General features: G+C 43.7%; 1 protein-coding gene across 1 annotated transcript in view; it reads left to right on the top strand.

Moving 5' to 3' along the window:
• The window catches only part of Snx25 (sorting nexin 25), a 109,942-nt gene that overhangs the window by 41,017 nt on the left and 52,960 nt on the right, over nt 1–15,965 (top strand). Inside the window, exons 4-5 of the mRNA XM_036166310.1 lie at nt 4,198–4,370; nt 5,820–6,006. Coding sequence (XP_036022203.1) covers nt 4,198–4,370; nt 5,820–6,006 — 360 coding nt within the window. The remainder of the gene's footprint in view (nt 1–4,197; nt 4,371–5,819; nt 6,007–15,965) is intronic.

The raw sequence follows: 15,965 nt of genomic DNA, 5'->3' as shown, positions 1-15,965 counted from the left end.
TTTCCATTGCTTGTTACTTTAGTTGGTGATAAAAAATGTAGAGGAAACAAAGAAGAATCTCGACTACTGTTCTCTTTAGTTACAGATAGTTGAACAAATGCCAGTTACTCACGGGTATTTTTTGTATAGGTAATTTGTTCTGGAGAAAATCTGCTGCTGATGTAGCATTGTACACAGCACACAGTCAGGCCTGCCCACAGTGAGTGTAGGTTTGTTGATTCCATGCCTGTCTGGCAGTCCTGGGTCTTGTCTGTAAACCTCACTGGTGGACAGCGCTCGTGGGCTATACAACGCTGTGGGTGGCGGGGAGAGCACATCCTTGAGTTGGTGATTGTCAGGAGAATAATACATTGCAGTAATAAAGCAGTGCATCCTCTGCCTGCCTGGTAGGAGGCTGTCAGGCAGACTTCCGGTCAGCCTGCGCTTATTTCCAGCTGTCACTCTGCTGCTGGGAACCAGTCCAGATTACATTTAAGGGCTGTTCTGCTTCCTCTCTCTTGTCCCATCTGTCTTGTCTCAGCGTGGCTCAGAAAATCGAAAACTGACTGCCTTTCTACTGTTAATTTAGTAGCATTTTTAAATTCATAGTCTCCTTAAAAATGTACACTTTGTGTACCCATCAAGCACAGGGATGTTGTCTGAGGAAAACATGTCTTTCTTCACATATTTCCTTTCTTTCTTTCTGACGTGTGTCCCCCCTTTTCATTGCACTCTCTGATTAGAGTGTAGCACAGCACACACAGAGAGTGAGACAGATGGAACAAGAGCTGTTCCCACCATTTATCACTTCTGTGACTATTCATCTGCGGTTATTCAGATCTTCATTTTCTCGACTACAGTGGTGACGATGAGATCCACCTCCTGGTACAGGTGGGAGGGCTAAATCACACTGTACCTGTGAAATCTAAACGTCACTGACCACCCACCCAGGGAGCAGGAACTGGAGGTGACAGGTAGGAACTTCAGCCAGCAGAGGCAGGACACAGCAGACTCATCACAACACCCCTGCAGCTGGGTGGCTGCTTTCTCGCCCACAGGAGCTGTCTGCTTGGTGAGCCTTTCTCGGCTCACAGACAGTACTGATGCCCACCTGGCATCACTGAAATGGAGTGCTCAGAATTTGCAGAGAGATGCTAGAGGCTCAGGTGGGAAGCCTTCCCGACAGCACGCTTATTGGACAGCCCTCCCTGGCCTTTGGCTTTGTTAGTTTTCTCCTAACCCAGCTCTTAGGAAATGCAGAAGTTTGTGACATTCTCATGACCATGCAGCTCCCGGCTGATGCATAGGCATCTAGAGAAGCTTCTCTTGTAAGACAGACCAGAATGTAGAATGTTTATCTAGGGCGCTGAAGCCTACATCTGTTTAAAAACAGTCTACAAATGGCACACTAATGCATGCCTATAAACCTAGAGCTGGGGTGGTAAAGGCAGAAGGGCCAGGGGTTGAGTATTATTCTAATGATGCATGGCAAATTCAAGACTAGCCTGGGCTACATGAGACCCTGCCTAAACGAAATAAATAAATAAAAATAAAATAAACAGGGTTGGGGATTTAGCTCAGTGGTAGAGCACTTGCCTAGCAAGAGCAAGGCCCTGGGTTCAATCCTCAGCTCCAAATAAATAAATAAAATAAACATAGCAGAGGGGTGCATGTGTAAAGCCTCACTCTTAAAATGTCTTCCTGTCATGGGCTTTGCACATTAGCCTAAACTTCCAGCTGTTACAGCCGACAAAGGAGGAAATTGTTTTTGGTGTGCATATTCCAGTTAGTCCAGCCTCTTGTGTAAGAAGTCACAGTGCATTCTTGAGAGGCATGAATCATAAAGATACCAGTATGCATTTCATGTTTCATTTCCCGGGTAGTCCTTGATATGTTTTCTGTACTCTATAGTATTTGCTCTTGTTACTGCAGAAATCTATTTCACAATGCTTTGCTACTTCTCTGTAATAGAAGATAGTAGAAAAATTACCATTCCAAGATGCTATGGAAAAGAAAAATCTACAGTGTTCTTTCTGTACTCTTCAATCAGGTTCTCCAAAATAGTGGTCCTGGGATGGGCTTAGTGCTGACAGGGGATCCATGGCCAAGGCTAGAAGCCTCACAGTTGCAATTTGCCATCATGTTTGGGAGCATTAAGTGACATACCCTTTTGTCCAAGGAAATAATCAGACTTACTATCCTCTAAATTCATCAAGAGAGGTGGTTTATGATACTGGTTTATGCTTTATTAGTTGTTTTTAAAAGATAAAGCTATATGGGCTGGAGAGATGGCTTAGAGGTTAAGTGCTCTGGCTGTTCTTCCTGAGGTCCTGAGTTCAATTCCCAGCAACCACATGGTGGCTCACAACCATCTGTAATGAGATCTGGTGCCTTCTTCTGGCCTGCAGGGATACATGCAGACAAAACACTGTGTACATGATAAATAAATAACGTCTTTAAAAAAAGATGAAGTTATAAATCACATTTAATACATCTGAGAGCTTGTGTGGAGGCTTTTCAGGAGATCACAGCTTTTGTATACCCCTGACCAAGGTTGCTTCTCCTCTGTTTGGGGAAGGTCCTTCTTATCAACCATGTGTACAGCTTCAAGCAGGACATACATGGAGTGGTCAGGGAGGAAGGGGACACCTACCTAACCACCCAGATGAGCTCATCTAGATCAGTCCCAGCGATCAGTGCGGTGACAGATGCTAAAGCCAGATCGCTCACACATCCATGGTGGAGCACACCTTTACTCTTAGCAGTTGAGGCAGAGGCAGGCAGATCTCCGAGTTCGAGGCCAGCCTGGTCTACAGAGTGAGTTCTAGGCCAGCCAGGGCAACACAGTGAGACCCTGTTTCAGAAAATAAAAATAAATAAGTAAATGAGTAAGATTCATCTGGAAATTTGAAGGTGGTTTAGTTAATGAGATACTCATGCTCTTTTGAATTGTGGCTAGCATTCCAAAGTTCCTGTAACCTCTGATATACTACTTAGGTAGTCATTATGATTACACTTGAAAATACAATGAGGCCAGTCATTATGATTACACTTGAAAATACAATGAGGCCATATCCCCTGCTTTGTTCTCTGTTGCTGTAAACACTGACCAAAAGCAGATTGGGGAGAAGTGACTTCATTCAGCTTACACTTCCGGAACATAGTTTATTGCTGAGGAAAGTCAGGCCAGGAGTTCAAGGAAGACCTCAAGCAGAAATTGAAGCAGAGACCATGGAAGAACCCCGCTTATTGGCTGGCTCTCCAGGCTTGCTCAGCTTGTCATCTTATACAGCCCAGGACCACTATTGGTGAAATTATTAAGGCCACTCCATGTAGTTAAAAGGGAGGTTTATTTTGTGGGGTAACTTACAAATGAAGGGATAGGTTGTAGGGTCTGGGAAAAGTCCGGTGGTGTTCTCTGGAGAACTCTGCTCAGTCTACCTCCAGCGTCCAGGTTCCCAGAACCAAGAGAGACCTCTCCTCTCGATCCTGGGTCTTCAGCTTCCTCCCTCAGCTCCGCCTTGTGGGCGTGACCATTACGGAAGCCTCAATGGGGGTTGGAACTTCCAAGCCAAGGCTGGAATGGCTACCCACTACAGACCACCTACCTGATCAGAGGTGGCACTGCCCACAGCTGGCCAGGCCTTCCCACATCAGTCATTAATTTAAAAAATGTTCTCAGGAGCTGGAGATATGGCTTAGTGGTTAAGTGCACTGTTGCTCTTGCAGAGGACCCAGGATTCCCAGCTCATGGAGGCTCACAGCCATCTGGAACCCAGTTCCAGTGTACCCCGCCCCAAACACACTTTCTTCTGGCTCCAGGCACACACGTGGTACACAGACATACATGTAAGCAAAATAGCCACAAATGTAAAATAAAATAAAAATCATTTTAAAAATAGAAAAAAGAGAATGCCCCCAGAGACATGCCCACAGGCCAGTGTGACGCAGGCCAGTCCTCACTTAGGTTCCCTCTTCCTGGTGATGGGTTGTGTTGTGTTTACAGAAACTGACGACCACATCAGACATCCATCCATATTACATGTTCTCCAGCTACTCCATGTTCAAGAACAGTATTGATTATTGGAATTTCTGAGAAGACAGCAGTTATTAAAGCCAATGTGTTACTCATTTGGAATATTTTTACCTAATAATGTATAATTGACTTGTTTCTGGAAATTTCCCTCCATTTATTTATTTGGTTATTTATCCTTTTAGACATGAAGAACAGCCAAGGCCTTTTGTGTTGCATTCATGCTTGAAGAACTCCCGGGATGAAGTTCGATTCCTTCAAATGTGTTCTCGGATCTTGGTGTTTTGCCTTCTCCCTTCGAAGGATAGCCAGTCTCTCAGCTTACGTATAATGCTCGCAGAAATTCTCACAACAAAAGGTAGATTTATGAAATTAATAACACTAGTGTGATGTGTGCAAACCAATGTGCTGTATACTGTCATTATATGTCATATAACATTTGTGCAGTTCTTAAATATTTTGGAGCATGTGGGTTGTAAGGAATTTTAGACATTTTAAGTTTAATTATTACATAAAGGCCTTGGCCATATGTGATAAACTTTTAAGTTTATATGCTATATTGCCAATGCTATTTGACACAGAAGAGCCACTCTTCATCTATGCATGGGAAGCACTCATTTAGAGTAGTTTTTAGTTCAGGCCAGCAACGTATACATTCAAGGAAGGGATCCCCACGAAGCATGCACACCAACTCTGATTAGCATCTACTTGTATTTTTTCTGTAAGTTTCAATGGTATGCGCTTTTGTGAACTTAATAAACAATAATTATTATACTATAACACAGTAAGAAACATTTAAAGTTAATAGTACAGCTAAGTACTTAACTAGAATAAAAAAATGGAAGGTAGGGCACGGAGATGGCTCAGTGGTTAAAACGCTTGAGGACTGGAGTTTGTAAAAGCAGATGTGGCAGCACACTTCTGCAGCCCCAGTGCTGGGCACAACACAGAGGCAGTGGATCCTGGGGACTCGCTGGCCAGCCAGGCTAGCCAAAACTGAGCTCCAGTGAGACTTGGTCTCACAAAGGAGTTGGGTGGAGAGTGCTAGAGGACACTGAATGCTGACCTCTGACCTCTGTATGCACACATACATTCACTACAAGGTGAGGGGGGTGGATGAAGGCATGACTTAAGACAAATGCTCCCTAAGTAAGAATCTTAAGTAAGAGAAATGCAGTGGTTGAATATCTCCTTTATCCAGTAGTAGTAGTAGTAGTAGTAGTAGTAGTAGTAGTAGTAGTAGTAGTAATAATAATAATAATAATAATAATAATAATAATATCTCCTTTGTCTTTGCCCATCAGCTGAAATGCTAACCACAGACAAGGGCACTCTAAACATAGTAGGATGGGTTTATAAGGGTGTTTTCTATTTAAAGAACTTCCTCCCCAACATCTGCTTTGAATAGTTGGGAATGTTGACAGCAGTCTTTTGGTAGACTAAACTGGTCCAGACATAATGAACCTTACAAAAAAGTGAGAAAAATCATCACCCTTCGTTCTGACAGTTTTCTTAGCCGTGTGAGTTCCAAAAGACTTCTTTCCATTGTTCTTCTCACTCATTTATTAAAAGGAGCACAGATGATACCATACATTAAATTATGCAGAGGGATATACAGAGGGCTGAACAGTCCTGTTTGTATACATGCATGTATACACACGAACACATTTTTAAATACTCCAATTATGATCATTTCCCCCGTTTGGCTAGTGGAGAGTGTCTCCCACATCCACTTCAGTTATGTGATACGGAATTTGTTTCCTTCAAGAAGGATGTATTTTTCAGCGGCACTTTCTCCTGTCTCTAGTCTTGAAGCCAGTAGTGGAATTGCTGAGTAACCCGGATTACATTAACCAAATGCTCCTGGCCCAGCTGGAGTACAGAGAGCAGATGAATGAACACCACAAGAGAGCCTACACCTACGCTCCTTCCTACGAGGAGTTCATCAAGCTGATCAACAGCAACTCTGATGTGGAGTTCTTAAAGCAGCTCAGGTACTTGGCTTTTAAATACAGCACAGTGAAGGCCCTGATGGTCATCCCTTGATGGCTAAGCTGTGTGTGTGTGTGTGTGTGTGTGTGTGTGAGAGAGAGAGAGAGAGAGGGAGGGAGGGAGAGAGAGGGAGAGAGGGAGAGAGGGAGAGGGAGAGAGGGAGAGAGAGGGAGAGAGGGAGAGAGGGAGAGGGAGAGAGGGAGAGGGAGAGAGGGAGAGGGAGAGAGGGAGAGGGAGAGAGGGAGAGGGAGAATGAGAATGAGAGCATTCTGTGTGTATGTGTGTGAAAGAGAAAAGTGTGTGTGTGCGCGCATGAGATTTTCAGGGAAGTAGAAATAAGGCAGTCCATAAATTTTCTTCTTTAGTGACAACTGCATTTGTTCAGCTCTATTTAATAGAGGAATCATTTTTTTTCAAGGCATTAGGTTTTCCTAAGAATTTGGTAATAATAGCTTGAAAGCTTGTTGTTATTTTAAGTGACAATGTAGAACATTGTGTTGATTTTCATTGTCTTAGGGCCTGGGAACAAGGGCTTCCTCACTAGTTATTTGGGAAATCACATTAGAAAGTATCGCAGGCATCTCTTTTAAGGGAGGATGTCTTTGAACTGTTTTCGGGTGTTAATCTTCTCATAGCATATGAGTCTATACTGTGATTATTTGGTATACATTTGTGGCTGTTCTAGGCTTGTTTCCCCACTTCCCTTTTGCTTTAATGTTCCCAGATGGTAATAGGAAGAATAGGAAACTCCGGTGGGTAATTTTCATTTTTATTAATAATTTTGGTAAGCCATTAATAGGAAAGTAAAACATTCACCAAAATTGTACATTTGAACTGTGCAGAGATGTGAGATACACCTTCCTTCCTTTGAACAAGGGTTGACAGTGAGGTGGCCTGGATGCACCATCTTGTGACCTGGGTAATGCACCCCTAGGAGACATGAGTTGTTCTTACCGAGTGTGCCAGGGCGGGTCTCACCAATGTGTGATGACCAGTCCTCATGTATAGCCTTGTCTGTAGATTATGTATCTAGGAGCATCTTGTTTGGGCATCTTATTTATGCATCTCCTCTCATGCATAATGTAAATGTGCCAAATGGTAAAATATTATATATTGTCTACTTCTGGATTGATGAATCGAGAAGTGTAGTAACACTTGAGCTGAGAGAGAACCCAATAGCCAGTAGTAAACTTTGTTACCCTGATTTATAGGTTCGGCCCACTTACAGATCCTTCTTACCAGGGCTTCTTTTGAAAAAGAGCTCATAAAATCAGGTGGGGTAGCACTTACCGAGATCCCAGCACTCTGGAGACTAAGACAGGGGCACTATGAGTTCGAGGCTAGTCCAGGCAACATAGCAAGATTCTGTCTCAGTAGAACAAAAAGAGGAACCCTGAGAGTCACATGCTTGTGGTGCCTTTTCTTCCTAAGTCCTGTATTCACACTGAGCTGTTAGCAGGTGGTGCTTTCAACCCTGCACTTGTAGAGTCTTCTGATTGTGTTGTTTTCTGAGGCAGGGTTTCTAGTGCAGCCCTGGCTGTCCTGGAACTCACTCTGTAGACCTTCCTCTGCCTCCTGAGCGCTGGGATCAAGGGTGTGCAGCACCATTGCCTGTTCATCTGACCTTTTTATTTTTTCCCCCAAGACAGTGTTTCTCCATATAATAATCCTGGATCTCGCTCTGTAGACCAGGCTGGCCTGGAACAGAGATCTGCCTCTGCCTCCTGAGTGCTGGGATTAAAGGCGTCTGCCGCTGCCACCTGGTTTATCTGATATTTTTAACCTACTACCTTGTGAGCTGTGTGTGGTGTAATCATCCTCTGTGGAATTGTCATTTCCCCTTAAGACACTGTTTAGGAGCAGATACCTTATGTCCAGAAACTGAAAAATCTGAATTCTTAACCAATTTTCTTCTAGTAAACATTCTTCCCAGAAGAAAATCAGATATAGTCAATGCCAAGCAAGTTTAAGATCGCAGCCTAGCGTCCCAAGTGGCAGGTTAAGTGAAGCCATCACTATTCACTGTTGATCTAGACCTATGGATGAATCTTGTATTTTTGTATAATGGAAGGATTCTGGCTACCACTCCATACTGGTGACATAGTCAAACATGGTAACAACTTTTCAAAGAGATTTTGAAAATCAGAACTGATGATTTTAAATGATTAAGTATTGGTTTTCTCATTAGTGCAGTCCTGCCTTCCACTGTTGGAAACAGAGTCTCTTGTTTGTACCTGTGTACACCAGGCTAGCCTAGGCTTCTAAACGCCAGGGAGTGTCTGTCTCCACTTTTCATCTCCCTTTGGTGATGCTAAGGTTACAGATGCACCCTGTCATCCCTGGCTTCATGTGGCAAGTGTCTCTCTACGTCTTGTACTATAGTATCTGCCAAAGACCCAGGATGACTGTAACAGCAGTGGCCGCTCTTCAAAATATGGATGATGTTGTATACATAATCTCCACACTTGGTTGATTACTGTTTGATATAAAATTTCTGTCTGCTTGAGGATCAGGTCTGCTTGCTGTCACTGACTGTCCAAATCACTTTTCATTAGCTGCCTGTCTGGTCGACGGAGCTGAGACTTATCAGTCTGCAGACCTTAATGGAGCTGCTTTCTTTGATTGTAATCAGAACTCTTTAGATGGTTTTCTGGTCCAATTAGAGTACTCTGCCATCTGACTTTATTAGTGGTCAGGTCACTGTATTCAAATCACTCTCACAGAAACTGAAGATAGCCTGCCTCGGGCAGCGAGTATGCTGAGCAGCTGATAAAATCATTTAGTTTTATATATTGCATATTTGGGAGATGTTCCATATTTTCTAAAGGAAATAATGTCATTTGATTCTTTTAGGCTGGAATGCATTTAAGAGATGAAATAAACCCCTTGAAGGTGGTTATTTATAGTTTGGGGACAATGTGGTTATTTTCTGTGTCAGTAGAAGATGTTTTCATGGTGGTGTTAGCATAGTCCCATGGGATTATTAGGGCTGGAGACTCTTCTCTCCAGTGTATGAGCTAGTAACCTTTAGCCCTGGCTGTATGCAGACTCATCCGAGCCTTCTAAGATGACAGTTGGACATCCCTCTGCCCTTATGGCTGCTTCCTCTCCTTCTCTAGGACCCAAGAACTTGAGGTGACAGTGCTGTGGTTAGACCGGGTGATACTGTGAGCTTTGTGTAGTTTTCTAGTAATGATGAGTCTGCTGACCTCCAGGAACCAAACGTGGGGATGACATCTTAGCTTCAGGACGCCAGAGAACAAATGCATAGGTTTCCCACTACTGGTGTCAGTGGCGAGATGCCCCAGTCCGGAAAATCACGGCAGAGCTCAGAATGCAGGTGCAGTCGCTAGTGAAACCCAACAATCAGGACCATATGAGGGAAGAAACCGAATAGTCCTTCATTTGAAGATAAAGCGGAGTCTAAGCACGCAGTGAAGGAGACATGGCAGGCTCTGCCCTCACAGAACCTTTAGCAAAGGAACAGACAAACTGCTGCGGCCCTGGACAGCATCCAGTGCTTGTCTGTATGGTAATTTTCTGGTGTATTTGTAGAATGTACTCAAAGGAAGTATATTTGTTCCTCAACAGAAAAGTACAGATCCCCGGGCATTCTGCCAGGGATTTTTATGTGGCTCGTCCGGTGAGTCTGTTAGCGTCAGGCTCTCATCACTGGGACCGAAGCAGTACCTGAAATGCGCAGTCCGAAGGAGGGAGGAGTGGTCTGCTCCAGTGTTGGGCTCTGTCGCTTCCAGCAAAGCATGATGAAGAGAGCATTAGGACACAAGCATATGGTGGGGCAAAGCTGCTCACCAAATGGCAGGCAGGAAACAGTGAGAGAGGGATCAGGGACAAGACATGTCCTTCAATGACATGACCCTGGTGACCTACCTCCTCGCCCCGAGACCCACCCCCCAGTACCTCACTGCTGTGTCATGACTGCACTGGTGAAGCTCAAGGACTCGAGAATCCAGCCATCAGCTGGAGACCAAGCTGCAACCACGTGAGTCTTTGGGGCTGTTTTGTATTTAACCCGTTATGGAGAGGAACGGGACATCAGTGTTTTAGAAAGCTGCCCGAGTGACTGCAACTCATTGTGCTAACCCCTTTTTACATAGCATCCTTTCCTCATGCTGCCATTCTGGAGCCACATGCCATGGTGTGTGGTTCTGTGTACTCGAAGTCTTTGAAAACAGTTTGGGGACTGAAGAGATGGCTCAGAGGTTAAGAGCACTGGCTCTTCTTCCACAGGTTCAATTCCCAGCACCCACATGGCGGCTCACAACCATCTGTAATGAGATCTGGCGCCCTCTTCTGTGTACATAATAAATAAATCTTGAAAAAGAGAGAAAAGTTTGGGTCTGTGACAGCCCTGTCAAGGGCAGATTTGTTTTAGTCAGGGTCACTGTTGCTGTGATGAAACACCCTGACCAAAGCAACTTGGAGAGCAAAGGGTTTTTTCAGTTTATGCTTCAACACCACAGTTCATCATTGGAGGAAGTCAGGACAGGAACTCAAACAGGGCAGGAACCTGGAGGCAGAAACTGATGCAGAGGCCATGGAGGGGAGCTGCTTACTGGCTTGCTTCTCGTGGCTTGCTCAGCCTGCTTGCTTCCCACCCCTCCCTCTCTCTGAGACAGGGTTTCTCTGAGTAGCCCTGGCTGTCCTGGCGAGATTTTGCCCTTGAATGAAAATTACTGGAATAACTCGGTGGTGGGATTCAATTCAACTGGCAGTCAAAGAACCCCCACCAAACGATGACTTCCGCAAAGCCGTGCCGCCTCGCAGCTTTAAGGCATGCTTGACAAATAACACTTCCGAATGTAAAGGTATACAGTGTGATTAGCATAGTAAATTCCGAGATGATTGTCACAGCAAGCTTACTGACATCCATCATTTCACGTTGTTAGAGTGTATTTTTGTGGTGAGAACACACAGGGTTGAGTCTGTTGGCAAATTTTGAGCTGGTAGTACAGTGTGAATGACTGTAGTCACGTGCTGTATCTTCACACTCCAGAACTTACTTACCTAATGTAACTGGCCCCTTGCATCCACCTCCTTTGCATCCTCGTCCCTCAGAGCCACTGTTCTGCTCTCTGTGTGTTTTATTTGTACATGTGTGTTTATTATAGAGACCAGACCTTGACTTGGGTGTCTTCATCTTAACTGGAGACAGGGTCTCTAACCTGAAGCTTAGCAGTTGGCTGAACTCACTGGTGAGCAAGCCTCCTGGAACCTCTCTTGTCGAGCCTAGCTCTGGAATCACAGGTGCGTTCTGCCACATTTGGCTTTCGGCTTGGGTGCTGGGGACCCAAACTCAGGTCCTTAAGCTTGTGAAGCACACATTTCACTCATCGGGCCGTCTTCCAGCCCAGTTTGACTCTACTACTCCACCTTGAAAGGGACATCACGCAGTACTTGTCTCTGCTCGCCTTATCTCATTTTAGACAGTGTCTTTGAAGTTAACCTGTTGTCGCCAATGGCAGGATCTACTTCTTAAAAAGTAAATTCTATCGACATTTGGGCTCCAATCGCCGTGGCTCTTAGCTTCCTCCCAGCTCAGTGCTTGGCCATCTTTAGGGCATCTCAGAGAGTCTTCATTGTCCGGAACGACACTCATCACATCCTATTTCCAGGGGCAGGTCAAAGCAACGATAGGAGGTACTGACGTGCTTGTACTGCGTGTCTGTTAAAGAAATTTCTGGAAGCTACTATACGACATTTCCGTGTATATTATTTATGTTTGTCTAGAATATCTTGCTTTGTACATCCACAGACCCAGTTTTATTTAAACATGGAGGGTTCTATTACTAAGGAGTAAAGAATGGATATGGTATAAGCAATTAGCTAATTTTGCTACCGTGCCATATGCTTATCGTTTAGTAAGACAGAAGAGCGGTTTTTCATGCGAGCATTAGGGAGATGCAACTTTGCTAAACTGGACATTTGCTAGACTTAAAGCTATTTCAAACAAGTTCTCACAAAGGGAAACTTTACTTTTCAATCTACCATTGTTCAGTGTCTACCATGCCATGTATTAAGCCCAGTATTGTGTTCCTTGTAGTCACCATCTTACCTGGTTAGCATAACCATGTCACTATTATTCCCATTCGGTGATTAAAGGAGGTCAAGTGACTCAGCCAAGATGATAAAGTCAGTTAGCAGCGCTGGGATCTGAGCTCAGGTCTACTTGACTTTAAACTCCACATCTAAAGCAGGGTGACTTGCTAGCAGGTAGACAGGAGGCAGCAGTGACAAGTCCGCAGCCTCCTGGGGATCACTGGAGTCTTCCCTGGCTCTAATCCTTTCAGAGAACAGTGCCACCCATGGCATCCTCACTTACTGCTAAGACAGCAGTAGACCGCCAGCCAGCTCATCACCGCCATGTTCTCATTGACTACCAACCCAGGCGTCTTTAGATTTTTTTTTTTAAGTTCTAGATTTATTTCTGGCCCATTATTTAAAAAGCAAGGGGAAGATTGAAACACTGTATGGAGAACACTTCGGAGTAAAATGTTCAAAATTATGGAGATGGAAGATTATTTAGCTTAGCGAAGAAAACAATTTCTCTCCTATATACTGAAATTGAGGTGGTATTTCCTCTTCACTAATGGACAAGGGCATAACGGATGATTATCTTCAGCAGTCAGAATTTGTAAATAGAAATGGAACTGCTATTTTCTCTTTGTATGGATGCTAGGAAAAATTTTTTTTTAATCTCTGAATTGATTTTTGTGATTATATTAGGTACATCATTATGAGCAAAAATAGTGAACAGAAGCAGCAGAAGGGTGGAGAGATTCACTTCGCTTCACTGTTCAGGGTCATCTCTCTGGCATCTCGAGTATCTCCAGTTGTGGTGGCTAGAGCATGTGACAGCTGTCTCCATTTTGGTGGGCCAGGAACTGAGGGTCCTAGTCGGTACCATGGGTGGATGTAAGTTCAGAAATGCACTCCTAATGACCTCATTCTGCTACCCAGGCCCTCATTTCAAAGGCTCCACCACCTTCAAAATAATGCCCCATACTGGAGACTCTAGATAATGAAGTCTTCACAGGTTATTTCAGATTCTAACCACAGCTTGGCATTTGTATTTGAAGATAATGTATTAAAACTATTTAAATTGCATGCTTTTGTGAAGAACATAAATTACTTGAACATTAACTGTTTTTTAACAATGCATCCCAAAACATTTCGTGAATTGTGAGTAATGAAGTAAGATTACATTGTAAAGGAACATAAAAGAAGATTGAGCACACTTTCAAGACAAACTCATAGAGCATGTTAGAAATCAATAAGCAAGCATAAACTGCTAAGCAAAAGACTAGTGTGGGTGGACGGGAGTACAAAATGGTGGATCTTGGAAAAATTTTATGACAAGAATAAATGAGCATAAGTTTAGTTTTAAGAAACCACAGGACGATGTGGGATTTCTTAGGAAAATATGCTCTGAAAATATTTCCACTTGCTTAAAGTAGAAACACATCAACTTCAGAGTAGAATGTCTTCTGTTGGCGTTTTAAACAGCAGAGGACACAGGGGGAGCTGAGTGTGTCTTCATACTCATCTTGGGTGAGGAGGAAAGGGAAATCAACATTAGTGCAACATGAGTTTGATGGAGGAGTCATCTCTGAAGCTGAGAGAATTCATTATGTGCTTACGTTTGGCACAGCACTGCCATCGTGGACTGGGGTCTCTGCTTGTCTCCAGCACAGGTCAGCTTGTGCACAGCCCTTAGCTCAACCTCGTGCAGTCTGAATGTTAGCTGTAGCCATTGTTGTTGATTACAACCTGTAGGGCAAGGACTGCACATCAGTTTGTTTTCGTTGCGAACGCTCATCAATCGCTTGTTGCTAACTGAAGTGCAATGCTAAGTTTGGGGGCGAGATGAGGCCAGTGATAATGCCCCCCTTTTTTTCTTTTTCTTTTTGATTTTTCAAGACAGAGTTTCTCTGTATAACCTTAGCTGTCCTGGAACTCACTTGGTAGCTCAGGCTGGCCTTGAACTCACAGCTGGAGTTACAGGGGCTATGAACTGCCAGACATGGGTTCTGGGAACCAAACACAGGTCCTCTGAAAGAGCATTAAGCACTCTTAACCACTGAGCCACCTCCCCAACTCCAAAATGAATGAATTAATTACAGTTCTTGGTCAAAGAACTCTAAGATAGTATGTCTCATAAAGTCTTATAAAGCCAAAAACCACTGAATGGGAAAAGGATATGCCAGATGTGAACACTAAGTCTGAGTGTTGTGCTTTGTGTATTTTTCATTTTCTTCAATGAACGTGTTATTTTAGAGAAAGTAAAGATTGGCTCACATTGAGAAAATAAAGTCTGTCCAGCCATTTATCAGGCTGGATTAACAGACTCTAGAGCCAGCTACCAAGTTAGCAGGAAGCAACATTTCTCTCTTGTAGACACTGCAGATGTAAAATGTTATTATGATCCCCACGTCTTGAGTTTTCTTGACCCCTGAGAATTTTTGTTTTCAAAATGTGGACTGTCAGAGACTTGGTGTTGTGTCCGTAGGAAGGGCGAACCCTGGCTTTGACTAGGGGCCCAGGTCTGTACACACAGAAACACCTTTGATTTATAATTGGGATGCAGGGCTTGAGCTAGAGGATTTCTGCACATAGGCCACATCTAGTTTTCCTTAAAGTTCATGGTTCCAGAGGAAATGGGACCCTGGTCCCCCCCAAAGTTGCCCACACTGTAGAGCCTGTGAGGCTGTCAAGTGATGCTTCTTTAGGGTTTTCAGGGCTTCATCTTCTGCCCACAGCTCCTCCGCAGTTCCCTGTTGTAGTTAGAGACTTCGCTGTATAAACCTGATTTTGTTAGACTCAGGGCTGGAGAGTCTGGGGACCTCAGGACTAAAATACAGTTTTAATTGGGAAAAAGTTTGGCTGCACTAAAGTCTTTATGCATCTCTCCCTCCCTCCCCTTCCCTACTAGGTAGCACACATCTGAAGAGTCACCGGTGGTGGTAAGGAACAACAGTAATGATTGACAGTTACTGAACTCTCCCTGGGATAGGCACTGTTCCAAAGGTTATAACCCATCATCCAACTTAGCCTACACAACAGCTCTATAAAGGCAAAGCTCCTTCCAATGCAATTTAGACACTTTAAATAGTTTTCCCAGGGTGATAAAGTATGTCTTAGAAACAGGGCTGAAACATGACCCTGCCGCGTGTCAAAGCTCACATTATTAAGCATTCTCATTCTGTTCTAAGTCATCCAGTAGACACTTCGTTAAGGTCATGGATATAATAGAGAGCATCAGTTCACCTGACTGAAATCACCATGGATTTTTTTTTTCTCGTATGCTTTAACTGGAATCCTTCTAGTATGTTATTCCTAGTTTTTGGCAATTCTGTAAACATCTCTTTTAAAATGTGTAGATTTTCTTAAATGTTTGAATATGGTATTCTCGTCTCTATTTTATTTATCCTTACTTATTTTTGAGACAAGTTCTTACTAAATAGCCATGGCTGGCTTAGAACTCACTCTGTAGACCAGGCTGGCCTCAAACTCACAGAGGTCCACCTGCCTCTGCCTCCCAAGTACTAGGATTAAAGGGGTGTACCACCATACCTAGTTATATCTTTGGTAGTTTGAATATAAAATAGTATTTGAAACCATTTATCAAATTATCTACCCCAAGCTAAGGACTGTTCTATCTTCTGTTGTCCTAAGACATTCCAGCACGTATATGCCCAGAAAACTTGAAGCTAGTAATTCTTTAAAGTCTGTGTAAAGTGTACTTAATAAATGAAGCCTGCATGTACACACACACACACACACACACACACACACACACACACACACAGGGAGGGGGACAGACTGACGGAGATTGTGTTTGGTGTGTGGGTGACTTTGAAGTCACCATTTTAAGACTCCAGGACTGCTGTGAGCAGTGGTTAGAAGTGTGATAATCTGTAGGCTGCTTTGGAGCTTACCA

This window comes from Onychomys torridus, chromosome 17, assembly GCF_903995425.1.
Source record: "Onychomys torridus chromosome 17, mOncTor1.1, whole genome shotgun sequence".
NCBI classification, from domain to species: domain Eukaryota; kingdom Metazoa; phylum Chordata; class Mammalia; order Rodentia; family Cricetidae; genus Onychomys; species Onychomys torridus.
The sequence above is the reverse complement of the archived record's forward strand: the minus strand, read 5'-3'. Positions and strand labels throughout refer to the sequence as shown.